We start from the raw sequence: 27703 nt of genomic DNA on the forward strand, positions 1-27703 counted from the left end.
CCGGGAAGAGAGGGGTGTGACCACGTAGATGTTGCGAGTAGTACAAGGGAGGGACGGAGAGTCCCGCCCGGGAAACCAAGCGACGCTCGGAGCATGGCGTGGGTGAAGAGGAGGGCGCCTGGGTGTGTCTGCGCGTGTGCGCGCCCTGAGTGGAGCAACTCCTTTTTGACTGAGGCAAAGGGAACGTCTGGCAGGCACACCCCGGCCTCACCTGTGCAGAAGCACCCGCTGGCCAGGCTCAGAGGAGAGCGCGCAGGAGCCGCTGAGGGACGCCCCTAGGAGCTTGGCTGTCCCTGGTGCAGGCAAGGCCGCCTCCACAGTCCCTGGCAGGGCAACTTGAGGAAGAGCACAGGCCGCGTGAATGCACCCTTGACTTTGCCCAGCTACCACCACCATGCAGGAAAGTAATTTCTTCTTGTCGGCTCTGCAGCCGGAGAATGGCGTGTGCTCCTTGGCGCTGCCCTCGGACCAGCAGCTGGACAGGAAGGCCCGGGAGACGCAGGACAGCGAGCTGCTCAAGAGTGCGCGGGTGCAGGAGCAAGTCCGCATGAGGATGCTGCAGAGGAGCTTCTCGGGGCCCAAGGGCAACGCAGGAGCAATGCTGGACTGCGCTGAGCTGAAAGGTAGGCACGGGGGGCGGGCGGGGGCTTTCCAGAGCAGGGGGGGGGCATCTAGTATGACCCTCCAGCACAGCGGCTGGAGCTGCGAACCTGCGAAAGAGACGCGCGGATTGAGGGTGCGAAGGAGAACTAAGAAGAGTTTACTTTTCTCAACATCTGAGAAACACTTTACGGCAGCTTTCCCCAGCCTGGTGCCCTTTTTCAACTCCCAGCGACCCCAGCCAGCGTGGCTAGCGGTCAGCAGTTCAGGAGATGGTCATCTAAGATCTCTGGCAAGCTCCAGGCTGGGGAGGACTGCTTCACGTCCTTATAAGTAAATTATTATGCCCGCCCTCATTTGGCCAAAGAGGCCGAAAGAGAGAGAGAAGCCACCTGGTGAGTTCATAGGTGAGAGGAGATAAATGCTCTGGGGTCTTCCTTCTCAAAGATCGTGCGGGACAGTTCTGCATTCTGAGTGACATCTCAAGCGGTAATAACAATAAATGTAATTCAATAATAGTAATAATAATCACCTGCCCCTAGCCGCCTCCTCAGAATTCACAGTTTTACATGGCACACAGAGACTGTGGAGGAGTTATTTCAGCTGTGCTGATTCAGATGCTGTTTCCAGGAATATGCTAAGTTGGAGGTGTCTGAATTTGCAGCCTTCCTATGTCTGAGACTAAACCTCAAGAAATTCAATCAGGCTTACTTCTGAGTAGGTATCTATTGGATGATTGCATTTTGAGTGTCTTAGGGATACTTCAACGATGGAATTGGCTGAAGGAGAAGCTGTCACCCCAGTTTGGGGGCCATAACAGAGTTGTGGGTGCCACCAAATGAGATGTTTTTGTGCAGCTTCTCTGTCTCATTCACAGAATTTTACCAGGTGGTGGGGGATTGAGACAGCTTTTGTCTTCTATTTGTAACTCTCCCACATTTTCCCACTACTTTGATCTTTTTTTCCCTTCTTACTATACAAGTTCTAGTAATTCAGAGAAAGATGGAACAGCTCTTTTCACTCGGAGCCTTCCAGGTGGAAACACCTAGGTTATTTTCTTCTATGAAAAGGTGGCTTGGATCCCTTTTTTAAACTAAAACCTTATTAGATTTTCAAGAAGAATATATACAAAGGCAAAAAAAGTAGCGTCATGCTTTTGCCAGTAGACTTTGGTCCCAGAGATGTTGCAACTTTCAAAGCTGTCTAGCTGGCAAAAACTCAACAGGTGCAGTGTTTCCTACTATAGCATCACTGTTCTGCATTCAACAGAAATTACATCTGCTGAATGCCTGCCAATAGGGCATCCTTAAATGATACAGACCCTGTTTGCAGAAAAAAGGAGAAAATTCTTTGGGAGAATTATATTCTTGAAATGTTTCCAGGATTTTAGGTAGCACCAGTTTCATTGTCAAATTACTAGTTTTGCTCTGTCACACCTGAAAAAGTTATCAGTTCCAAAGGAGCCAAGTGTATATCTTTTTAACATGGAAGCCTGGTGCATCTTGGTTGCATTTCCACTGCTTGTTTTTTTTACCTCTGTATCCATATCTAATAATGCCGAGAAGGAGAAGAATGCTCAGACCTGTTAGCAGCTAGCTGGCCTCAAGAAGCTACTTGAATCCCCTGCAATAGATGAGTCTTTACCTGACACCAAACAGATAGTAAGATTGGTTTCAGGTGGACCTCAGTGGGAAGCTCATTCCATAACTGGGGGACCACCACTGAAAAGTCCCTTCTCCTTGCTGCCACCAACCAAGCCTCACTTGGAGGTGGTAGGTGGAGATAGAACTTGACTGTAGTGTCTGGGTAGAAGAAAACTGGGAGAGACGTTCCATCAGGTATCATGGTCTCAAGCCATGTAGTACTTTATAGGTTAAAACTAGCACCTAGAATTGGACTTGGAAGGGTCTAAGCAGCCAGTGCAAGTTGGTCAGAGTTTGTGTTACACTGTCAGATCGTCTGATCCCTATTATTAGTCTGGCTGCCACATTTTGCATAAGCTGCAACTTTTGAACAGTCTTCAAGGACAGCTCCACATGGAGTGCATTATCGTGATCCAGTTTAGAGATTACCAGAGCATAGATCACTGATAGCAGGCCATTTCTGTCTAGAGAGGAGCATAGCTGAGCCACTGAAGCCACCTGGGCCTCAAGTGTCAAAGATGGCTCAAGGAACACCCCCAGGCTACCAACCTGCTCCTTCAAGGGGAGTGCAACCCAATCTAGAACAGGTTGAATTCCCTTCATCAGATCAGAAGAACCATTCACTCGTAGCATCTCAGTCTTGAATGAATTGAGCTTCAGTTTGTTAGCCTTCATCCAATCCCTTGTTGCAGCCGCACACTGGTTCAGCACATCCCCATGCACATAGAGCTGCATGTAATTAGCATATTGATGACAACACAGTCCAAAACTCTGGATGACCTTGCTCAGCAGTTTCATGTAGATATTCAACAACATCAAGGACAAGTCAAACCCCTGGGGAACCCCATATTGGAGAATCCATGGGGCAGAACTACATCTCCCAAGTACAACCTTCTGGAGCCTACCATGTGAGTAGGAGTGGAACTACTGCAGCGCAGTGCCCCTCACTCCCAGCTCAGTCAGTTGCTCCAGAAGAATACCATGGCTGATGATATCAAAAGCTGCTGAGAGGTGCAGGAGAACCAACAGGGTTGCACTCTCCCTTTCTCTCTCCTGGCATAGGTCATCATGCAGGGCAACCAAGGTTGTTTACATGCCAAAATCAGGCTTGCAATGGGTCCAGATAATCACACTCATCCAAGAGTGCCTAGAGCTGGTTGGCCACCACCCACTCAAGAACCTTGCTCAGGAAGGGGATATTTGCCTCCAGCCTGAAATTGTTGAGTTCTTCTGGGTCCAGGAAGGATTTCTTCAGGATGGTCTCAGCACTACTTGTTTCATGTGGCTTGGGACCACTCCTCCTTGTAGAGAAGCATTAATCATCTCTCTCTCCCAGCCAGCAATTCCCTTCCTACTAGCTTCTATTGGCCAGGAGGGGCAAGGATCCAGTATGAACATGGTTGCATGAACCTGTCCAAGCACCTTGTCAAGATCCTTTTGCTGCACTAACTGGAGCCCATCCAATTTATGTAGACCAGACTGTGCTCTGGATATCTCACCTGATTTCACTGCTTTAACATTGGAGTCCAAGTCCTGGCAAATACAAGAGATTTGTGCTGGAAGTGCCTAGTGAATATATTACAGTGGGCTTCAGACAGCACCAAGATGTCCTTAGAGCCAGCATCTAATAGGCCCCAGACAAACCGGAAGAGCTCCACTTGGCAGCAAATGGAGGCAATCAGGTATTGCTTCTTTGTTGGTCTCACTGCCTGTAAATATGTGCAGCTGTAAGCACAAACCAGGACTCGATTGTATTCACCAGGAGTTACCTCCATCCGCACTCAAGCTGTCTCCTGAATCATTTCATCACTCTCAGCATTGGGGTATACCATGGAGCCGTATAGCTCTACTACAGAGAGGGCACTCGGGAGTGATTGTGTTAACCACCCAGGTCATCTCTGTATTCTAGGGATCAGCCAGGGATTTGACAGAACCACCAGCCATATCTGCCAGAAAATCTTCCAAGGCCCTCTGGAAACCATATGGATCCGTCAGCCTCTGGGGGTGGACCATCTTAATGGAGAGCTGACTTGTCATTATGACCTCCTATCAGATTGAAAGTATTCCAATCTTGAATATGGCCTTGTCACCAACATCAGGGCAGGCTCTGGAATTATATGCATACGGGCTTTGGAAGTTTGGCTTTCTCCTCCTTTACTCTATGCAGGTACTGGCTGCATAATACAGATGGAAATTTTCTTCTAAGAACCTGGAACTACTTTAGCTGCTGCTTCCTGAAAATCCTTGATAAACTGCTTCAGCTGCGCTGGTGCTTTTGATTAGTTGGAAAATAGGCCCCTTTAACCAAACATTTCCTGTTACTACTATTCATTTATTTTATTTTAGTATATAACCCATCTACTTAGACCAGGGTTTGTGACTATGTGGCTTTCCAGATGACATTAGGCTGCAAATCCCATTGTTCTCCACTGTTGGCTATGCTGACTGGGGCTAATGGGAAATGGTTTCTCTAGTTAAGTCACACATGTGATGGCTCAGTCAAGTCAGCTATTTACCATTCTCCAACCTTTATGATCCACATTTACAGTGGATCTGATCAGTTGTTAAAACTTTGGGTTGTATTTGTGCCACCCCCGTGACTTCCCCAGCATGGTATCATTCAATTTTGTTATTTGACACAATGCTAATAAAATCAGCATTTTATTAGCATTTAAATGCATTTCTAAAATCAGAGATGGCTTTGTCTCAGGCACATTTGGACTACAACACCCAGAATTCCCAGTTAAAGGTCCTGCTGGATGGGAATTCTGGGATTTGTGGCCCAAATACCTCTGAAGGCCACCAGGTTGGGGAAGGCTGGCTTATATGATTAATGCCTCTGAGAGGTCAGGTTGGTAGTGGATGCATAGTGCTGGATTGTGTTTCTGTAATTATTCTTTGAATTACATGGAAATTAATGCTACATCACCAGATGGTAGGCAGCTCTTGGGCACACCTGGATCTCACTTTCTTTGTGACTGCACCCTCCCTTTCTAATTATAGGGTCTAATCCCACACCCTGGCCTGGTATGCCTGTCTGATCCCATGCGACAATGTCCTATACTCAGACAGAAAAATGATGGCTCCATGGAAAGGAGCTCCCAGTGGCTGCCCACAATCCCATCAGCATGCATGCATTCATGCAACCCATTAAGCAGCATTTTGAGCTTAAGCTGGGTTGAAATACTGATCTATGAATTTATAGAGTAGGCAAAGCATCAGATGCAGTCAAGAGTTAATTTGCTAATCTGAATAATCTACCTCATCCTCTTTCTGGATCAGCTTTCTCTGGGCTCAAATGATACCTATTTTATTACATTTGTAGCTTTCCGTTCTTCCCAGAAAGTCAAGGTGGGATGCATGGTATTTCTAGGCAAGAGCTGCTCAGCTCAAACCTGAGCTAGCTTCATCAAGGTGGCAGCTGCTGCATCTGAATCAGAGGACTTCAGGCAGTGCTCTGGGCCTGATGACCAGGTCCTGGGCCTTTAGCAAATGCAGTCATGCTGACATGCGACAGAGGCAACTTTTATCTATTTATTCTGTGTATTTCAGAGAATTTCTACACCACTTTTCATTCACCTCTAAGTGGTTTACAAGAGAAAATCATGCTGTGCAACCAATAATTGAGACAATTGAATCTCTTTTGGTAGCAGATAATGCCAGCGGTGAGGAAAGTGCTTGGCCCTGCCTTCAGCTGTCATCAGAGGCAGTAAGTCATCTTGGGCCAACCATAATTCTGACCCTTCTCATAACAAAGGTTTTCCTTTCACTGCTTGGATGTCCCATAAGTGGATGCCTCTTACAATGCGTTTTATTTGGAAGGATGTCCCTTTCTAAGTAAACATGAACATGCTGTAAGGCGCCAGGTGTCCACCCAGCTCCAGGGATCCCATGGATCTGAATGAGACATACCGTATTTTTCGCTCTATAAGATGCACCTGACCATAAGACGCACCTAGTTTTTAGAGGAGGAAAACAAGAAAAAAATATTCTGAATCAAATGGTTTACTAAACTATTTAATGAACTATAACAGAATACAGTAATACTGTATTTCAACCTTGTAAAGTCAACAGTGGCATTAAGAACCATCATCACTGTCATTAACAAGAGAGAGACTTTAAAGTTCGAGTACTCTTCTAGTTTTCGTTGAACCCATAGAACTCATCATCACTAGAGTCAGAATTTATGAAGCTCTGTTGCTCACAATCACTGGCATCACTTTCTTAGTCAGTAGTGTCCCGGGCATTGGGCGCACACACATTTGCTCTATAAGACGTACAGATACTTACTTACTTACTTACTTATAAAGCGAAAAATACGGTAGTTAATTCCATCATTTACAGATTGCAAGTCTAAAGTTTGCATCATCATTATCTATAATGAGTCACCTTTCTCAATGTGGGGAAACAAGGGACATGGCTAGATTTGGAAAGGTAAATCTCATCCCATCCCTTACTCATCCGGAGGCAATGCCCTCAAGAGATAGCATGACTGGGGATAGGAAACAGTAATGCAGTGAAACCGGCGTGTCCAGGGTTCAAGCAGCACACGTTTTTGATGAGCAGGGACAATGTTGTAATGCAAACAATTTAAGATAGCTTGGCTTTGAAGTGTTAATTAAGAACCATTAGCTTTGCAACCCCCACCCCTGCATAAATTTATGTAATACAGGAACAGAAAGACTGATCCAGTTTATTGTTAATCCTGCCCCACATACCAGTCATGTGCTGACTGAATTTCCCTCATACCCTTGCTGGCATGGTTTGCCATGAACCATTGTTGGGTTATTTCAGCTGGATGCCCTCCCCAGACAAGCCAAGCTGCCTGACAAGCCTGCAGCCATGATGTCAATGACAGAAAGCTGTCTGGCATGTGACTGGCATGCACAGCAGGGGAACTAGTTGGGGTGGCTTATTTGGGCCCGTCCAGAAGGATGCAGTGAGCAAGAGAGATGAATCCACACACTTCTGGACTCTATTTGGGCATATTGGTCCGAGGTCTGCCAGAATGAGTGCCTGCCCTTCAGAATTTACAGCCCTACCGCTGGTGGGGGGCAGTGTGTCAAAGGCACAGGGTTTCCCAGCCTTATGACTTGAGATGCCTTGACTTCCTGGAGGGGAGAAGGAAGTCTTTTGTGCTTGTTCCCTCTTCCCAGCAGGGATGGTGCTGGGGTGCCCTGACTCTGATATTGCAGAAAAGTTGCAGGGCTTTCTTCCTTCCCGCTCCTATCACCTCCGGCACTACCCAGCCTGAAAAGCCTTCGCGTTGGTGATGGCAGGAGCAGACTATGGGTTCATGCCATTAGGGAGATGTCATCTGGCACTTCCCAAGCGGGTGGTGGCAGCTGTGATGGAGCCAGCAGAACAGGTTGGGAGCGAGGGGACAGAGTTGCTGCAAGGGACATGGGAGGGGTAGGCACAGAATTGGCAGTAGTGAGATGAAGAGATGGCGTTTCCTGCTGCCCCAGTATCCCCAGCTGTGCCTGCAAAATTTCACAGACAGTCACCTGGTAAACAGTAGGTTACTGTTTAGCAAAGTAGGCCTAGGAGTGGCTTATGGGCATGGCTGTTGCCCAGGTGTCTTTGAACAGGGCAGCGCTGTTGTTCGCAGTGGCATTAGTCACATACCAGTCCGTGGCTGGCTCATAACATGGCAGAATTCCAGAGCTGTAGAACATTTAAGAGTTAACAAGCCCGCGCTAAGTTTTTACCACCACTTCCTTTTCTCAGAAATATTCAGAACATTGTCTTGCATAGTAATCCTGTTAAAAATTCTTTGAGAAGAGAGTACGAACCATCTCCAGCTGTGATTCCTTTTCTTGCCTGCTCTCTTAGGTGTGTTGCCTGACTCCCTCACTGCTACAGCCTCGCCTGCTCTGGTTAAACAGACTGTTATTCTGCGGCATTAAAAAAAAAGGTTGCCACTTTGTGCTGAGCATCTTTTTTCTTTCAGCTGTGCTTTTCAACTGTATTCTCAAACAGGAAAGAAAAATTGTGCTTGCCTCCTTTTTATGACTTTGAATCTGGAGTCTGTACCTGACTGATTTTCCGGGGCAGGTGTCATATGCTAGTAATTTCTGGGAGTCCTGTCTCCTTGACATCAGAATCTTCTGGGAAGAGGAAGGCAGGGAGACTGGATAACAATTGATGCATTGTAGAAACAAGGTTGAAAGGAGGAAATGGTCCTAAAGAGAATTTTGTAGTACTTCAAGGGTCAACAACATCAAATTTATTATTTATTTAAACAGTTTATAGACCACAAACCAGTAATCCTTGATGAATACCTCAAAATTATTTAAAAATAAGAATCTAAGACATACATTAAAATTAGAGCATCACAACAAGATATACAAATTCTCAACAATTAAAAACTTAGACTTAAAAATTCAGAATTCCAGAATCCAAAATACAGCCTGCATTGCTATTAGCAATCTGATGCACTTGCACCAGCCACAAAACACTGTAGTGTTAGTATGCTAGACTGGTTCGCATGCACAGGCATGCAAACTAAGTGGGCATGTGTTCTGCATTTGTTGCTCAATTGGCATTCTTTTCTGAGGAGTACTCTCTTGCTGTGCAATCCCTGTAAAAAGTACACACTGAGCCAGATTTTTTAAAATCAGACACCAAATAATAACAAGAACAATTTGTTTCATTCTTATAGCACCCGATTGCTTAAGCTCTGTAGGCGATTCACAAAAATACAACAGTATAGGATCATAAAAACATTGAAATGTTTTAAACCGCTGAAACAGTTATAGTAAGTTACTGGACTTGATAAAAACAAGTGGCATAAATATGCTGTCGAAGGTCTGGGAGTGGAGGGAAGCCTGAACCCATCACTGCAAGGTTGGCTCTGCTGATACCAGGCAGGCCCCACTGGGAAGAGATTCCATAATTGGGAAGCCAAGGCCCTGTCCCTTGTTTTCACCTTCCAAGCCTCCCTTGAAGGAGATAATTCGGAGGCCTTTGATTAAAAGGAATAAATTCCAATACATCAATCTTAATATATACATTAGCATGGCAAGCATCAGTTGATTGACAGGAAGACCTTGCCTTTTTATGAAGCTTTCCCTTTAGTTTTAGTTTTACTGTTGGGTTTTTAAAATAAAATATTTGGAGGCTCAGTTACTGTTCTACACATAGACAGACTTGTGTTTTCCTTGGAAGTGATTCAGCCAGTTTGATATCAAGAGACAAGACCTAAGTATGTACTTAATTCTGTCACTGAAATCAGTGGAAAGTAAAAGTGTTTATCGTTGGTTAGATGACAAAATAGGTCAAACAGGAGCATAACATTTACCTGACACCAGGTTTGCCAACTGGTCAGGGGAGAAAATCACACCACCTGCACTCTCTTGTGCTGAGAGCCAGTGTAGTTTCATGCTGAGAGTGCTGGACTGGGACTCGGGAGACGCGAGTTTTGGTCTCCGCTCTGCCATGAAGCTCCCAGGCTGACTTTGGGCCAGTCACAGACTTGCAACCTTGTTTGCCTCCCAGGGTTGCTAGGAGGGCAAAATGAGGAGGAGAAGGAGGAGGAGCAGCAGCAGCAGCACCACCACCACCACCACCACATAAACTGCCTTAGGTTCCCTGTATGGGGAAAAAGGACATGATATTCCTGTAATAATAGTAAATAAATAGTAGCTTGATATGTGGGGGTTAGCAGGCAAATCATTTGGGAGTAAAGGCAGACCGTGTGTTGCAGATCAAGAGGCTATTCAAGCCACTGCTAGAGGAGCTAGTTCAAAAGTTAGGAGATGGAATGATGAGAGGATTTGGAGGCCATCTCCTTAATGCAGGATGACACTCCCGAAAGAAGGTCTGTTTGCCTTTTTGCAGCAAAGGAGAGTCCACCTTTTCCTGAGGTAGACGGCCTGTTCTGCTGTTGCACTGTCAAACGGCTCTTACTGTCTGGGCATTCCTCCTAATGTTTCGCTGTAATCTGCTTCCTAGCCATGTCTAGTCCTGCCCTCTGGAGCATCAGGGCAGAAGCCTGCTTCATCTTCTGCATGACAGGTGGCGGTCCTCCGCTCCCCGACACAGCAGCGCTCTCCTCCCCATGTCTGTCCCCTTCCTTGTGTTGACATTTCCTTTAAAAGTTCCCTGAGCCACGTGCTGTCATTTTTGCTTATGTTAACTGTAAAGTGCTTAGTACATTGATGGTGCTGTACGATAGGAAATGTCCTATTAAGTGCAAACTACAAACGACACTACTGTCATTGCAGTCACATGCGGGAGTTTCATGCAGTGCTGAAGGAGTGCTTGTGGTTTGCTCCCAGTGAGCAAGCAGAAACAGCCAAAGTCCTTGCACTGGCTGACTTACCCAGGTTTCCCAGATCCGCTTGGCTCAGGCCTGAAGCATTACATCTAAGACTTTCTGCACCTTTCCCCGCTCTGTTGCTTTCTTTGAAATATTTCACCTATTGACTCTCTATTGCTTTCTTTGCTAGAAAGTCAATCATTCCAACTCTTTGTTTCCTTCTGTCTAGGCTAACCTTACTAGCCTTTTCTTCTGTGGCCACCAGAAGGATGGAGTTCTTTGGGTTCCAGGTGCCATTATGCGTGCCATTTTAATATCTAGTAAGTGGGAGCAGCAATTTGAAGTATTGCAACATTCAATTCAGGGTTTTGGTCTGCCAGCCTGGAGCCCTTCTCAATAGTCCATTCCCTCCTTCCACTTGGTTTTTGCTTTTCTCCTCTGACAATCTGTCAGCATTCTATGGCCATCGAACATGGTTGGTCCTTCCTGGGCTGTTCTGGGGTTCCTCCCTCAGGGTGTAATCTGATGCATGTTTAGATGTGCAGAAAACATCCTGCATTCCCTGTTGGGAGTTGTGGACTGTTTCTTCTGTCTGAACATGTGGAACACTGCACAATTAGCTTTGCTTTTCTAATGTTTGGGGGGAAACCTCAGCAAACCGTGGGGTTGCTCCAGCTGCCAGTACCTCTCCATCTCTCATGTGTGTGGCACCGTTTTGGCTTCATAAGCAATGACACTCATACTAGAACATTGGAAATGGAAGAAATAGTATAAAGTGCTGTCTATAGTATCTCTCTATGGTTGATTTTGATTTTTTTCACATGAATGTCTCGGCATTTGCGGGGGGGGGGGGCGTTGCCTCAGTCACCCAAAATATTTTGGCATCCTATCCTGATGATGATCAAAGGCCCTTTCTCAAGACCTACTTCCACAAAGCCTTTCCAGACAGAGTGAATGCCAGAGCTCCTCCCTGCCCCCATCACTGCTTTTGCAACAGACTTTCATGCATCCCTGTGAATGTAACTCCATTAAAAATGTGGGTCACCCACAAGGAAATGGGCAGCTGCCCAAAGATACTTTGTTTGGATACAGCACACTGTGACATTCTGAACTTCCCATTTATTCATGAATAAGCATCAGGGTCTTCTAGCTCAGGGCTGATCTTGTTTTGGACCCTTAATGTTGAGGGGTCTGGACTCACAGCACCCAGAGGGTCCAGCTCAAGTGGCAGGGTTGGTCCTGACCTCTGCGGAGCTGTGCATGGTGGCTCACTTGTCTGTGATTCCTTCACTCATCTCACAAGCACTAGAGCTCAGATCTTTCCCTTGTCAGAAGAGTGGCACCCTGGAGGGTCCAACTCAGTGGCAAAGTTCAGTCAGATCTCTGCTGTCCTCTCCAGGTAACACGGTGTGATGTAAAAGCTCAATATAAATAATCTAAAACATTACTTAAAGCAGGCATTTTCTAGGCAGATTTGGTTCATTGCAGCAAGAACAACAGAGAGTCTTGTGGCAATGTAAAGATGAACACATTTATTCTGGCATAAACCTTTCTGGACTGTGGCCCACCTGTCAGATGCATGGAGTGTTATATAATCTTTCTGGTTTAAATATAGCAGGTATGGTGGGAGAACTGGAAACGAGGTCAGAAGGAAATTAAATGCAGGAAGCACAGCTGAAAGCCATTCACAAAACACTTGCTGCTGATAACACAAATTCCTGACTGTACCCCAATTAACAGGGGTGATGTGATTTAAACATCCCTTTTGTCCCCATTCAAGCTTCTGGTGATAGAACAGAATCTGTTAGGGAAGGCCTAACTCAGCAGTCTCTTCCCCTTATCTCACTCTGAAGCTTCTTTGCTTCACAATGGCCACTTTAAGAGCAGTGATTTAACTTGCTTAACTTGGAATACTTTACCCAGTGTGATTGATTTTTGCTCCTCTGTCTCTGTGTAGACTACCTGATAGCTCTTGCTCAGCTGCAGTCTGAGCACAGCCTCCTGTGACTGGTAGGTGTTGTGCCTGTTCTCTCAGACTTGTCCCTGTCTTAGGTGAATTGAATGTCCATATTAAATAAAATAAGTACGATTTGTACATTTATCCATTATTTTTCCAAGTATTACTTGAAGAGGAAGGGGAAAAAGTGTGCAAAACCGCTGTGGGGAATTGGTAGTTGTTTTGCTGACATCATGAATGCCACCCCATTCATGCCTGGTGTAGCTTACATTTACCCAGCCATGAGGAACTGCTCTTTGGCAGCTGGATCCTAGAGAAGAGAGGTCTATTTGGCCTGAATGCAGTAAGGGCATCCCCACTGCTCTGAATTTGCTACCTCATTATGCTTCCTTTGCACTCTTTTTCCATTCATGATAATACAAAAGCCTAGAAAAGGTAGCCTGATGGCTGTCATCCAGCAGATGCTGTAAGCGTACAGGCTCTCCAGGGGCTGTGGGATGGCTTGTGTTGATAAGATTTGTCCTTTAATATCCTTTAGTACAAGATACTTGTGGCCCTCCCAAGTGTTGTTGGACTACAGCTTTCATCAGGAGGGCCACTCATTCCCCACCCCTGCTTTACTAGATTATACTTGGGTGTCATCACCACACCTGGTCCTGTTGCTACTTGCTTGATTTCTAAAACCGAGCACAAACCGTGCATGAACTGGCTGCAAGGGGAATGCCAGTTCCATATGGGCTGGCTCTTTGTTGCGACATGGCTCTTGCTCTTGGCAGGCAGCTAGTCCCACCTCTTCATATTAGAAAGAATAAACTGAAATACAAAACTCCCTCTGAGGGAATTATAAACTAAATTATACTTTGCCCCAGTATTATCTTCATATGACAACCAGTGTTTATTGACAAGCAGGAATTCAACCTGTTGTTCTGGTCAAATAAATTCTATCCCCCTCTTTCTGTCTCCAAATTAATTCTATACTTTTTCAGCCAGAATTCTGTGGGATCCACGCAAACACTTTACTACATTGAAGGCAGTGGCAAATGCAAGCTCCCCCCCCACCCGCTTTCTGCCACCCCACAGGATGACCTAGGACATTGTATTCTATGGGGCAGTGTTTGTTTCTTCTTACTGCTTGGGCACCCCAGCCTTGGAATGAGCTCCCCAAAGAGGTGCGCCTGGTGTCTACTCTCTATTCTCTTTGGCTTCAGGTGAAAACCTTTTTATGTGTCCAGTATTTTAACAGTTAATTGTTAAATCTTATTTTTGTACTGTATTTTTGTGCTACTGCTATACCTGTGTACCAACCTGATTTGCAACTGCCATGGTTGTATTGCGTTTAGTATCTTATTGTTTTAAATTTTATTTTCTTTGTTTATGCATTTTTAACTTTTGTTAACCTCGGCAATTGGACAGTATAAAAATGAAACAAAGACAGTTGGAATCATGGCATGTCTGATTCTTCCCTTTAGTACTAAATTCCCCTTAGTGGCACAAGGGGTAGCACAATCCTTTGTCATGTTGAAATGGCACTCAGTCTGCACTCACTGATCACAGAATGAATTGTATAAGAGCCTGTAGGTAGGTTCTTTGCTTGCATACCTTCTTTTTCCCACTGGGTCTGCACATGCTCCCAAAGGTGGTGGGCACAAGTGTGTGGCAAAGTTCAGCTTGGGCCCCAGTCTTACTCAGCTGGTATTAATGGTCTTTGGCTTACCACATCACAGGCAAATGCTCTTTTTAACTATCCAAACTTGAGCTTGTTGTGTCATCAGAATCCACCAAGGGCAAGTTGTTGGCATAGTTATCAAACCACCAGAACCCATGGGGTGTTTGAGCCATGCTTGTTAACCATGCTGCTTGAATTCAGAAGATACAACAAGCTGTGGTTGTTTGCAAATGGGCCTGCAATGTTCTGTTCACCCAGACATGGATGTTCTGAGCTTTGGTTTGGAGATTAAAGCCACATCCAGTAAAACATATTACATCCACATGACAGCAAAAAGAAGGTAGGCCTGGGTTGTGTGGTAACCAGCTCAGTAGTCAGATAGAATGACCTGTCTGCCTTTAATAAAGAACAGCTTTGTAACATTTCAGTTGGGATCTAGACTTATTCATACTTCAGAACAGTTCTGTTGAATTCAGTGGGACTTAAATTGCTCAGTGCAAGTCTAAGTCTGGATCCAACTTTGGAGTGATTTCCAGTGGAAGTTAGCCTGTGGCCGCTAACCAATTCAATTCAATAAGTAATTGTGGAACAAGAAGAATCATAGATAAGAAAATCCATAAATCTAATCTTATCTATAGTAATGAAATGCAATCTTATTTGTATGTGTATTTCTCCAGGGCTGGTTTCCTCTCCTCTTGTTAGAAAATAAATCTCATCTGTTGCTAGGTGTGTTTGGCAAATGGCAGCTAAATGTTTGTTACTGTCAGTTTCTGTCCTGGTTGATAACAGCACATGCTGCCAGCCAGTTAATCAGGAGGAATCTTTACTCTTTAACCCATATTCCCCTGTAAAGCTTATCTTGTTTAACCAATGAATTGAAAACATGTAGAGCAGAACTGGTTTCCTAACCTTCTGGTATGAGGACAGATACCTATGCCCACTAGTTGCATTTTACTGTAGCCCCAGGCTGATTGTTTGTCCCTTGCTGTCAAAAGTCTCCAGGAGCATGTGATTATCATACCTTTAGTGAAAAGTTCACACATACATTTATTGCTTCTTAGTTATAACATGAACACATACAAAGTACATTAGTGTGATCTGGTGTTTCTAATTCCTATGGCAACTACTTTGCTTTGGTTTCATCTGCATGCAATAATTAGTCTTACTTTGTATATGTATGACTCTGAGACAGTGTGGTGTAGTGGTTAGAGTGCTTGAACAGTAATTGGGAAATCCAGGATCTATTCCCCACTTGGCCGTGAAGCTCACTGAGTGATTTTGGGCCAGTCTACTTAATTTACTTCACAGAGTTGTGAGAATAAAAATAGAGTGGAGTGGAACCTTGTAAGGCAACTTGGGTTCCTTGGAAGAAAAAAAGGCAGAATGTAAATGTCACATCATCATAACACTAAATTGTTTTGTTATCACATAGGGTTAGATTCAATGACGCACAAGCAGACTTTCATACACACAAATGACTTCCAGCTTCTTTCCTGAGCCCCTCTTATGCACCACCCAGATCTTCTCTGGAGGCCCCTGCAGCAAATTTTGGAAGCATGAAGAAGGGAAGGAAATGTATTCCACCACCAATTGCTGCTCCACTGGAGGAAGGCCAGCATTGGATCCTACCCATATTTGCCCTCGCATCAGTTTTGTTTCAAAATTATTTTCTTTCGTGCCTTCATGCCATCCTTTCCTCACTTTTATTCTCACAATTTTGCAGACATACTGCTTCATATAAAACGCATATTATGTATGCAGCATGATGCAAAACATGTATGCACAAAAGTATGACTCTCTTGAGTTTCTATAAAGCATGGATAGGATTGCAACCTTAAACCAATTATTTCTCCTTTGAGAAGTCAAACATTCTCTCTGTCTCTCTCTCTCTCTCTCTCTCTCTCTCTCTCTCATATAAGGTGTTAAGCTACGTGGCACATCACAGAGTAACAAGAGCAAAAAGTGAGATTCCTGTTCCAAGGAACTTACAGCAGAATTCCAAATGGGATAAAACAAAGGGATGGGGAGGAAAGGAGAAAAGGGTTCATATTATCTGTGTAAGTTAATTGAGCTAGGTTTAGTTGGAGATGAGGACAAAAGCATTAACTCAAGGATTTCATGTAAATTATGGTTCTCTGAAGCAGTAACAAGAAGTAGGTACTCCATGCCCTGGAACCATAGTGACAATTTGCGCAGATGTATTTGTGTTTCTCTCTGTGTGTTTGAACCTACCATGATGGGATTTTAAGCATTAAATAATACTTGCCTGCTAAGCTTGTGTGCTGGCGGATGTATGTGAAGTGCCAGCATGACATGGGGTTTCACGAGATTAGCTAGTTGGCATAGCATAGCATACTTAAAAGTAGCGGGGCAGTATATCTTAAGATCAAGCTGTTCACCAGTAGGAATGCTTTCTTTTTTCCTTTCTTTTTAAAGCAGGGAGCAGTCTCCAGGGCATGTTAAATTTTTCAGCGTTAGAGCCACGTCTCATAGCAGTTTCCACATATTACATCATCACTTGGTAAACTACCAGTGTAAACTCACGCACAAGGCCTGTGATACGTGTCTTGGTCTGCTGCAAACATCAGTCAGGAAAATGTTTTGTTTGTTCAACTTCAGTAGTGAAACTTCTAAATGAAATAGTCTCATCTACAGAGACTCACAAAATAGGAAACTATGGCACTCAGTTCCACAGTTACAAAAATGATTGTGTGGAACTGAGATAAAACATTAGAATACATGGACAAAGTCAAAGTCAGCCCACCAAGATATTTTGCTTGCATTTTGATCCCCGTCTTCACCATCGCCTTTGCACCTTCTGAAAAACAATCACTCAGAAGCTGTCTGACTGCACTGATAGCTGGTTTCCTCCCTTCAGTTCTCCAGGAATTGCGCCAGCTTACAGTTTTCTAAATAGGGCCTTTGTTATGAAACCATTTAAAAAGTGTTCCAGTATTTGTACAAAGAGAAAGGATCCCTGGGAAAGAAGGAATAGTGAAGGTTAATGGGGAGGCAGCACAGCAGCTGACACCTATTCCCTTTCAGTACTAAGTGCCGTATTATGGGATTTTCTTGCATGTGTAGTTCTCAAAATCAGTACAGCTAGCAGGAAGAAAACCAAACATTTTCTGGATCAGAAAACGAGAGGACAGCTCTAGAACAGCTTTCTACCACATTCTTGGCGTGGCATTCAAGTTGTGAACTCTAGGATGCCTCCAGGGGATGGGGGAATCATGTCAGTTCTTTGCTTCTGGAGGTTTCTGCCACCAGTGCTACAGATGTAGTCATAGAAATTAACCGGGCAGTGCTGTTGCTATGCAGGCCTTCCCATTTCTCCTAGCCATAGTATGGATCATGAGCAGGGACTGAGTGTGAGCATAGTTCAAGCACCACAGGACAAGGGCGCTGAAGCAACTGAGAGAACATCCAGCAGAAGCCCAGCCCTTGCTTTTGGAGAGAAACACCCGCTTCTCACATGTGAACAATTTCCACAGAGGAATAATGTTTCCGTGGCAGAATGCCATGTGTATGTATGTGTGCCATCATGTGACATAATTAAAGTTATGTTCATTCCATTGTACACACAGTTGTCCTTCACTAGTCATCTCCTTCTGTAGAAAATGGTGTTTAAAGCAACTAAAAGCATTAGGATTGACTGAATGATCCATGGAGACCTCAGTGAGTGGTACTTCTTTCAGGAATCCTTTTTATTTGACCTCCATAAAATAATTGCAGTGTTCCTCTAGAGCAGCCTTCCTCAAATATAATTTAGTTTTGGACTGCACTTTCCAGAATCCTTGACCAGAAGCTGGGGCTGATGGAGTTGGGGGTGAAGACAAAAACATATCGAAAACTGTGGATTGGTAAAGTTCTTGATATCCTACTTCCACATTCCTTCAGGGGCAAACACAATACAACCACTTGTTCTGTGTTATTTTTCTTAACACCTTGTTGTAGCCCAAGGAGTTATTCTGAACATATCTGAGCAAGAACACTTTTAATCCCATTACCACTTCTGAAATAGAACAAGGACAGTTTTAATTATCACCACAATTACATTTTGATCATGATGGTGGAGTAAACCTTTCCAGAACATGTAACCATTTCCAGTCTTTTCTCAAAAAGCAAATGGAGGTGTCATGACCCGTAAGGGACCATGCCAGATCCCAGCACTGCTCATTGGCCAGGAATTCATGCATAGGTAGAAAGTGAAGCAACAGGACAGTACAATCTATGTCAGAAAACCAAAGTAAATAAATGGATTATGGGAAAGGAAGAGCAAAATGCATCACTTATAGGATGGAAGATAATTTATGTTTCTCAGTCTCATGAAGCCACAAAATGAGGCTCATGCAAAGACAAATCATTATTGCATGAGAGATACAAATGGGGACATCAAGATTCCTATAAAAAATAAAATGAAGTCCTACTGTACATGTGGAGGGGAGAGACTATGAAGCAAAGAAGAACTAAAGGTGTATAAAATTGTGAACAATATGAAGAAAGCGGAAAGAAATAGTCCACCTTCTCCCATAATAATAGGACATTAAAGATCCAATGTTATGCATATTTATACAGAAAAAGACCTGCTACTGCTAGCAAGGCTGGCTGAGGAATGCTGGCAATTGTAGGACCTGAGAGTATTGTATTTACCTGAGAGTAAGTTCCTCTGCACACAGTAGAGTTACATCTAAGTAAGTAGACATAAGATTGAACTGTAATCCTAGTGAAATGGGTTGGCATTTAGTTTAGGAGGGAAGGCAGGCAATGCTTCTTCACATAGTCCTTAGCTAATTTATAGAATTAATCATTTCCATGGGCTCAAGCCTGGATTACTTTGTTTGCTGTGGTTATGAATGACATCAAAATCAAGCATGCATAAGGATTTTTTTTGAGGCAGTTTCTCCATGAGTGGAAGATATTAGGGACAAACAATAGGTTATCAACAATTGTTTTCATCCAGTCCCTTAGTGAGAAACACCTGGCAGCCCGTTCTTGGAAACAGGGCCACAGACTCAGCTAGAAATCTCTTTGATCTGGGCCAGCAAGGCAGTGATTATGCTCTTACATTCTTTATAGAAAGCTTTGTATAGGACAAAGATGCCCTTCAAAGGACTGATAAGTTCAAAGGTGTTCAAGAGTGCAAACTAGGCAGTCATTCTGAGGAAAGAAAGAATGTTTTCAAATCAGGGATGTGCCATAATGATGATCTACTTTCTTGCAATCATAGGATACCCTGAAATGCTTGTAAGCTTTTTACTATTGTTTTGGCAGGTGCCAAAATGGCCTCTAGGAGCCATAAGGCAAGGAAGGTTGCAGGCAAATTCAGATGACTAGGAACATATGGTGGAAACTGGGGCATTCCAAGGCAATAGCTTTAAAAATTAGGTTCGGGTCAGGAACCCTTGACAGATATAGGATAATTGCTCAGTTGTAGTGGTGCTAACAAGTAGTTCAGTGCTATGATAGATAACAAACTGAGTCAACAGTGTCATGAAGTAGAATGAAAAGAAGCCTAGTTTAATTTTAGATGGAATTAACAGGAAACCTATTAAGCAATATACAGCACCATGTAACTCAGTGGTTCTTAAACCTCTCACTGAAGTGGTGCTAGGGTCTAATTTCTATGGGACTTATTCCTGGGATCTTTTTTTAGTAGCTGGGCTCAACCCAGAAACAGTATGGAGTAATCATAGACAAAAGTCTATGCCCTGAGCAGCATCTGCTGCATTTCCTCCTGCTTCTGAATAACTACTAATATAATGCCTGGGAATCGGTGGAAGGGAATTCAGATGAAGAGCCATGGTTGAGAAGTCCTTGATGGAGTAAGCAGGGCTATTGAGCTAGCTGAATCTTGGATGCTATCCAAAAAGCAGTCAGGAGAACAAACAGAGACATGTAGCATCACCTGGCATTGGTGAGAAAAAAGTCATGGAAATTCAGAAATGTAAACAGCCAATTGCTAGACAAAATATCTAGGCCTGAAGATGTGGGATCACTTAGAAAGTTATTTAAGGACTCTGCAGGTGAATAAAACCCTGAGAGCACCTAATCACTGCCCCTAAGTAAACCTAATCCCTTTTGTCAGACTGATGGGGTCAACCGTCACAGCTGCAAGGGACACCCTCTGGGGCACTGCAGGGGTTTCAGGGGACTTAGCTCAGCAGTAAAAGGCATCCGTTCCATGCTGACCTGGGCTCAGTTCTTGGCATCTCCCAGGAGAGGGCCTCCTATTGTAGGGCTGCCGTGCATTTCAGCTTGTGAGCTGTAGCCTGCTTTAGGAGATGATGCTGGGCTAGATTGACCCAGAGTCAGTGTGAACTGGCTGTCATTTTAGAGCAACAGGATGGGGATAAGTGAAGCAAAGACTTCTGCTGGAACTAGGATGGAAACAAGAGGCCAGCAACTGGAATGGTGTTTCCTTTTCGGAGCCTCACAGGCTTCTTCGGCTGCTGTCTTGTCACCTGAACTGTTGAGTGCTTTACTGCTGTCTTCCTGGCTGACTCCTTGTGGGTCTTTAGTAACAGCATTTTTAATCAACAGTGTCTTGCCCGCATCAGAACTGAACCATCTGTTAGCTATATAAATATTCTCTTGTGCCTTCACTTTTGCATTCATTTAAACTCTTTTTTGGTTAAGTAGGATCCACAGCTTACTGCCTGACTTGGTGGTAACACCACAGTTTTCTGCTTGTGAGAGGTTTTGATTCAATTCTCTTGTATATATGCGCATATAATGCTGAGTCTCTTTGTATATGAGACCACTGAAGAAGACCCATATGATCAAAATGTGTTTAGTACTGGTATTGTTAAGCTGTTCCGTTTAGGAATTATAGAACAGTGTATTAACAGGTTAGTTTATTTATATATGCAACCCTTCAGTTATATAAATAAAACCAATTGTTCACACTTATATAACCTGGAACAGGTTGTTTATCCCAGTTCTTTTATTGACTAGTATACTATCTCTCCATGCCAGGTGGAAACCCCTCCAATGGCCATTACAGCACCTTGCAGCCTTCATTCAGCTCAAGATCCCAAACAAATGGCACGGACCACACAAGCACTGTAAGTACAAAAACCGAGTCTGTCTCAGTCACCTTTTGGTGGCTAATACAAGTTTGTTATGCGTTGTTGTTACTGGCGTTGTTTGTAAAGAGCCATGTTACAGTGGTTGATTACCACTGATAAAAGAATCCTACTTCCTTGCTGCATTTGTAAAACTGGCCCCCACGGTAAAACTTAGTCTTGGTGGTGTCAGTAAAAATAGGACATCCTGGTTTATCCCAGCCGGGCAAGGGCCAGCTATGTCCATTTGAAAGGCCTGGTACAAAGCAGAATTGATTTATGAAGAACAGAAAGTGGTCTGGCTGGGCCAATGCTCACCAGTGCCTGCTAGGTGGATGGTGCAAAAACAAAGCAAAGCAAAACAACAAAACAAAACACACACACCGAGTCTGATCTTATAGCAGGGGCTGAAGGAATGACATTTTTTCTGAATTATATGTACATGCACACAAAATAATGCACAGTCCTTTCATATGCTGTATCATTTGTAACTTTATTCTTCAGTAGATACTGAGATCATACTCGGGCTGTTCTACTGTAGACCTGCAAGTGTATCAGTAGCTAAGAATTATAACACATGATTTTGTTTCTATAGTGATCTCTTTGTATTATATTGTATTTTAATATATATTGTTGTTTTTATATTTTAACTTTCACATCAAATCCAGTTTGATGGAAAGGGACAGAATGTGCCATTTGATAGCAGAGCTGGTACAGCTTTGAAAATCAATATCACTCTCCCTTGCTTTCTTTCCTGCTCCCTGCAGCTTTACCAACCCATGGTGAAGAAAGGTTACAACACCATGAAGTCTACAAGCTGGTCTTCCCACTCAGCAGTGGACCTCAGATCCAACAATAGAGTGGCCACCATCAGCAATGGCGTTGGGCCAACAGGTCTGGCATACGGTGCAAATTACGCCTTTTCTCAAGCTGCTAATTCTGCTCCCCGCCCCAGGTCATTTCATGAGCGGACCTACCGGCCACGCCAGAACTATGACACCATGTCCCTGCATTCCTTGCGCCTGGCAGATGGACCAGGCAGCCCTAGAGGTGCGGATGACCACTACAGTATTGTATCTGAGCAGCTGGACCCACTGGCCCAGGCAGGTGTCTACAGAAATCGAGGCAGTGGCTTCAACAGATCTTACAGCTTGGAAAGGCAGATGAGTGCTGGCTCTAATGTGTTCCCCAAAGGCCCCGTTGACTGGATGGATGGTGTGGAGGCACCTCAAAGCAGGACTGTCATCCGTGCCCCAGCCATGCGCACCCTGCAGCGCTTCCAGAGCAACAATCGCTCTCGCTTCAGTGCAGGCTCCTTCAGTGGCATGCAGACGTCTCAGGCAGGTGTTGGAAACACCTATGCAGGAATGGAGCGCAGTTCCCATGCCCCCTCTGTGCGTAGCTTGGTCGAATCCAACCATCGTTTGCAAGACCTGCGGGCCATTGACATGTATGATGGTCACAATACGCTGATGAGTCAGCAGTCCTTCTCCGGCGGGTGAGTTTGTTGCACTAAACTGCTGGCGGGATCTGGTCCCAGCTGAGCAGGCCTCTAGGACAGAAATAAGAACTACCGTCCTTTAGGGTAGACTTTCCTAAACTAGCCTTCCCCAGTTGTTGAACTGCATCTGCCATCAGCCCAGTCATTAATCATACCAGTTGTGGATGGTGGGACTTGTAGTTGCACCAACATTTGAGGACTCTAGGTTGGGCAAAGCTGCTTTAAGAACACAGAGTTCCTGTTTTTAGCATCCTGTTCCTTCTCCTGCGGTACATTTTTTGTGTTTCAGGTAGCTGCTCTTTTCATGTTGCTTAGTGAAAATCATGACAGGCGACATGACAGGAAAATGTCCCCATTTCCTGGATTGTGCTTTTCCTGCAGCATCAAAGTAGGGAGAAAGCAGCCTAGCATAATTCGTGATGCTGTAGGAGAGACGGTGGGTTCACACAACACAAGAAGCCATGGTGAAATCTTACCTTTGTTGGTCTCTTGTGTCATCTACACCCAGTTGCAGAGTTTCTGCATGGTAGGATTAGTTTTCTGAAACTGCAGAGAAAGTCAAAGGTCCCTTCTAAGGTTTGTACACTTCACAGTGACTTCTCCAATAATCCAAACCCAGGATTGCCATTTTACTATTGTTGGTATGGAAACACCATCCAGTCTGCTGGCAAGACTGGCCACAGAAGTTGCTTCTTCCAAGCCTTTAATTCCTGCTGCCCAAAGCACCCTAGCAAAATACGCATCACTGATAGCTTTATTCTTGTTTACTAAGCATTTACTTCCAAACTTTTGGAAGCAGGGAGACAATGAATATACAGGGAGGGAGAAGTGAGGAACCACAGTAGAACTGCTTACTTTCATTAAAGTAAATATGCAAATGGGGGCTGGAAAGAGCTGCAGACATGCAGGTACTCTTGGGAGAGGGGGAACCTAGTTCAGGAATGCAACAGGCCAGTCACGAGGGGGCTGCTGAGGTCCGTAGGCAAGAACAGGGAAAGGATGGGGATTTTGCTTGTGGGGCTGCCGGGGTGTGTGGCGAGGCCAAAAGGATGGAGCAGGGCATGTGGAAACTACTTTGCCTGGGTAACCTTATGCTTGTCTGACTCGTAAGTATGGCCAAATTTCTACACCCTATAGAAGCAGCACAGGGTTGTTTTCCATGTTGTGTGAACCCAACAAATAGGACTTATACTGTATATGCCCAGTGATTTCCAAAACTTCCTGTTAGGATGCTATGAATGTTTGTTACCTCCTGAAGTCGGAGTAAGGACAAGGTGGCAGTCTGTATCCATGTTGATCTTCCTTTTTCTTTCCGTGTTTCATTGGACAGAGTAATGCAATGCGTATTCTCTGTATTCTCTGCACTTACTGGGAATCCACAGAATCTGGAAACCATTCCAGAGTTTTACATTCTGAGATGCCCCACTCTCATATTTTCAAAAAACAAAGCATACTTCTAGTGCTCATGGTTAAGGAAGAAAAGCACAGAAATGAGAGCACCGAATAGCAAAACTTCAGAAAAAAAAACGATTCAGGTGGAACAAGATTGCCATTGCTATGGAATGGGCTCTGCTGCTGTGTAGGGTTCCCTGCCTGCCTCACAAATCTACTGTCTTCTGTCTCCAGCCCATAAGTGCTAATTTCAAAGCTGTTCTGATCTTCTGTAACTCCCCCTTTCTGGATCTCTGCTGGAGAGAGATTGTTTGGCAGGATTATTTTTGACAAAAAAAGTCAAAAGTCTTTGTATACCACAAATCTGCAAAATGAATTCAATCTATAGATGTTTGGACTTTTTAAAAAAGTAGAACATTCAGGGATTGCTTAGTGAGACTCTGTGTAAATGTCAGGGAGATGGAACTTGCATGCTTTCCTCTGACTCAGCCTGGTTTTTTAGGTTCGATGACATTGACCTTCCTTCTGCGGTGAAATACCTGATGGCTGCTGACCCCAACCTCCAGGTGCTTGGAGCTGCCTACATCCAGCACAAGTGCTACAGTGACAGTGATGCCAAGAGACAGGTGAGGCAGAAAGGAATGGACTCAGATCCCGAGGGCCTGCAGGCACGTGTGGTGTGCAAGGTCTGAGCCCGAGTCTCAGGAGACCCAACCTTGTTTTCAGGGTTAGTTGTTGCGGTGTTCATTTAAGAGTCGTGGCATCAGTCAAAAGGGACAAGTCTAATGAGCTGGGCTTTTGCATTTGGGTTGGGAAGGTTATCCGGGCTGGGAAAACATCTGAGCATAGGTAGGCATAGAGACATCTGCTTTCTTGTCCCTCATTCTTTCTGGCAAGTATTCCAATCATTCTTTTCTGACAGGCCCGCAGTCTCCAGGCTGTGCCCAAGCTAGTGAAGCTCTTCAACAACCCCAACCAAGAGGTGCAACGCCATGCCACTGGCGCCATGCGCAACCTCATCTATGACAATGCTGACAACAAGCTGGCCCTGGTGGAAGAAAACGGAATCTATGAGCTGTTGCGCACGTTGCGTGAGCAAGATGATGAACTGCGCAAGAACGTGACAGGTGAGGGAACGTTGCACAGGCCCAGCTGTGGGCTTTGGGCAGGGCCTGCCCTACCTAGAAAATAAGGAAAGAAAAGGGGGGCTGGGGTGCACAGTGGAAGTCAGTGGTCCTCACTGCTTTAACCAGTGTGGAAAATAGTCTTTCCCACATTGCCGCAAAACGCCTAGAATAGTCTTCCACAAAGTGATGCCCTCCAGATGTCTTGGACTTCAAATCCCAAGCATCCTGATCATTGGCCATGCTGGCTGGGGCTAATGGGAGTTGAAGCTCAGTTGTTCTGTAGGGCTTCAGGTTGGGGAAGGCTGAGCTAGAGTCTAATGGTACAATTAGTCACAGAGACCCTCCAGCAAAGGCAAAGACTGGCTGCATATTCTGTAGGCTCCTCTCAGAAAGCCAAAGCTTTCCCAGCTATTACATCTGAAGGTACCCATGGCATCTTGAGTTTTCCTGTCACGGTTTTAAAGCTCCATGTTGCCACTGACAGCAAAGGGAAAAGTCATAATATGATGACACTGGTCCATAATCCAGTGGGAGGATGTCAACTTGTTTTGGGCTGCTGCTGTTGTTGTCGTCTGGCTCTTAGTCACATGCTTAACAAAGTAAGAATTCTTGTGTATGCAGTTGTTTCTTCACCAGCTCTGGCAACCACAAGCCCTTGAGAACATTTATTTTATTTTGTATACATGCACACCATCTTTCAGCCAAATGGTACCAAGGCAATATGCAATAAAATGCAACTCACAACAAAGTCAACGTGGTACTTCAAAGCAAGCTTGTTCATAACAGCCTGCAAACAAACCTAAATACCTATTTAAGTTTCAAGGTTTTCAAGCAGGGCAGGAAGTATTTCATTAGGGAAGCGGGTAGAGCTCAGGCCACTGCTGAGAGGTTCTACCTGCACCTTTAAATGGCAGTTAAATCTGGTGATGCTACACCAGAGGCAAGGGCAGAAGCAAACAGGAGGATGGGGATGGAGCAAGATGGAGGATGTGGGTGAAGAAAATCTCTGCCACCATGTCATCTGATTCAGTATTGAATTGAAGGCTCTGTAGGCAATCTTGATGTCATGACCATTTAACCATCAAAAATGGGCCATTCCAGTTCATGAATCTGGATCAGAGGTTTGGAAGGCTTTTTGTATTTCAGCTATAGCAATATGTGGACAGGCTAATATGTGGGGTTTTTTATATATATATATATTTATGTAACTTTTCCTGCCTGATCTCTCAAAAATACAATCATATAAAAAATACAAAGCAGACCAAAATGTAAACACATACATTTGTTGAAGCTTGGAAGTATGATTTGAGTATGGACTGTGTCTCAGAGAGCATAGACTATTTTGGGGAAATTATTGATTTTTAAGGTGTTAATTTTACCCAAAACACTGAGAGTGAGAGCGTCTCATTTTCCTAGATCCAAAACTATATAATTAATCCAATGCAGGTCAGTCAATTGGGAAATATCCTTGGGAATATTTATTCCCAAATAAACTATGGCATCAGGGCTTTGTTTGAACTGCCATCTGGAAAACAGGGGAAAGGAGGTGTCTGTCCTCAAGGGATGTACTTCGTGATTCAACCTAGTTAATTGTATATCTTGATAATGACCTAAGCCTATCTATTAAATGTGTGTATGATAAGCTCTGGAATAGAATTTTCAGGATGATCAGTAAACGATGCGTCCATATTTGCCCTCCTGCCCCTTAAGATCGGCGGCAGAGGCCCTTCTCCGGGAACCCTCCATGAAAGATATTAGGAGGGTGAGTACCTGGAGGAGGGCCTTCTCTGCGGTGGCGCCCCACTTATGGAATGCGCTCCTCAAAGAGGTCTGCCTGGTGCCGTCGTTATTTGTTTTTCAGTGCCAGGCCAAGACCTTTTTATTTAAAAGTTATTTTAATTGTTGATTTATTTATTGGTTTTAAATTAATGTGCTGGAGATGTTTCCAGTTTTTTTATGTAATTGTATTGATACTTATTTGTTGGAAGCTGCCCCGAGGCTTATGCGAATGGGGCAGCATATAAGAATTCCAAATAAATAATAAATAAATAAACAAATAAACAAACCGTGGACAGAATGGATGTTCTTATGCCCTCTGGTAGGATGAACAAAACCTCACATCACCATAATTCATCAGGTGGCACAAACTATTTAAAAAATAGTAAAAAATGTACAGTTTTGATGGGCTGGTGATACACAGGGTTAGTCTCTCTCACTGTGATTCAACCCTTGCCATGCATCTACTTGACCCTGTTCCACCATTGAGGTCTTGAAGGTGGAGCAGCCTGTGGCGGATAATTTGCCTGGGGGTGTATTCCTATCCAGGATTGACTCTAGAATGTCACTGGAGTCTCCAATACATAGTAGTTAGTCTTTGGCAATAAAAGACAGGTTGCCAAGCAGTTGTGAAACATTGAGGGAGAATCTAGGTGGGGGCCATTTAACCTTTCCAAAGCCATTGTTGATGTTGCCAGCTTAATAACTAAG

At 44.3% G+C, this 27703-nt stretch overlaps 1 protein-coding gene across 1 annotated transcript in view; it reads left to right on the forward strand.

Annotated features, from left to right (window-relative positions):
• Positions 1 to 394: 394 nt before the first annotated feature.
• The window catches only part of PKP3 (plakophilin 3), a 45623-nt gene continuing 18314 nt past the window's right edge, over positions 395 to 27703 (forward strand). Inside the window, exons 1-5 of the mRNA XM_044425934.1 lie at positions 395 to 623; positions 21108 to 21196; positions 21964 to 22694; positions 24592 to 24715; positions 25012 to 25216. Of these exons, the coding sequence (XP_044281869.1) occupies positions 395 to 623; positions 21108 to 21196; positions 21964 to 22694; positions 24592 to 24715; positions 25012 to 25216 (1378 nt within the window). The remainder of the gene's footprint in view (positions 624 to 21107; positions 21197 to 21963; positions 22695 to 24591; positions 24716 to 25011; positions 25217 to 27703) is intronic.

This window comes from Varanus komodoensis, unplaced genomic scaffold, assembly GCF_004798865.1.
Source record: "Varanus komodoensis strain SLA01 unplaced genomic scaffold, ASM479886v1 scaffold16, whole genome shotgun sequence".
NCBI classification, from domain to species: Eukaryota; Metazoa; Chordata; class Lepidosauria; order Squamata; family Varanidae; genus Varanus; species Varanus komodoensis.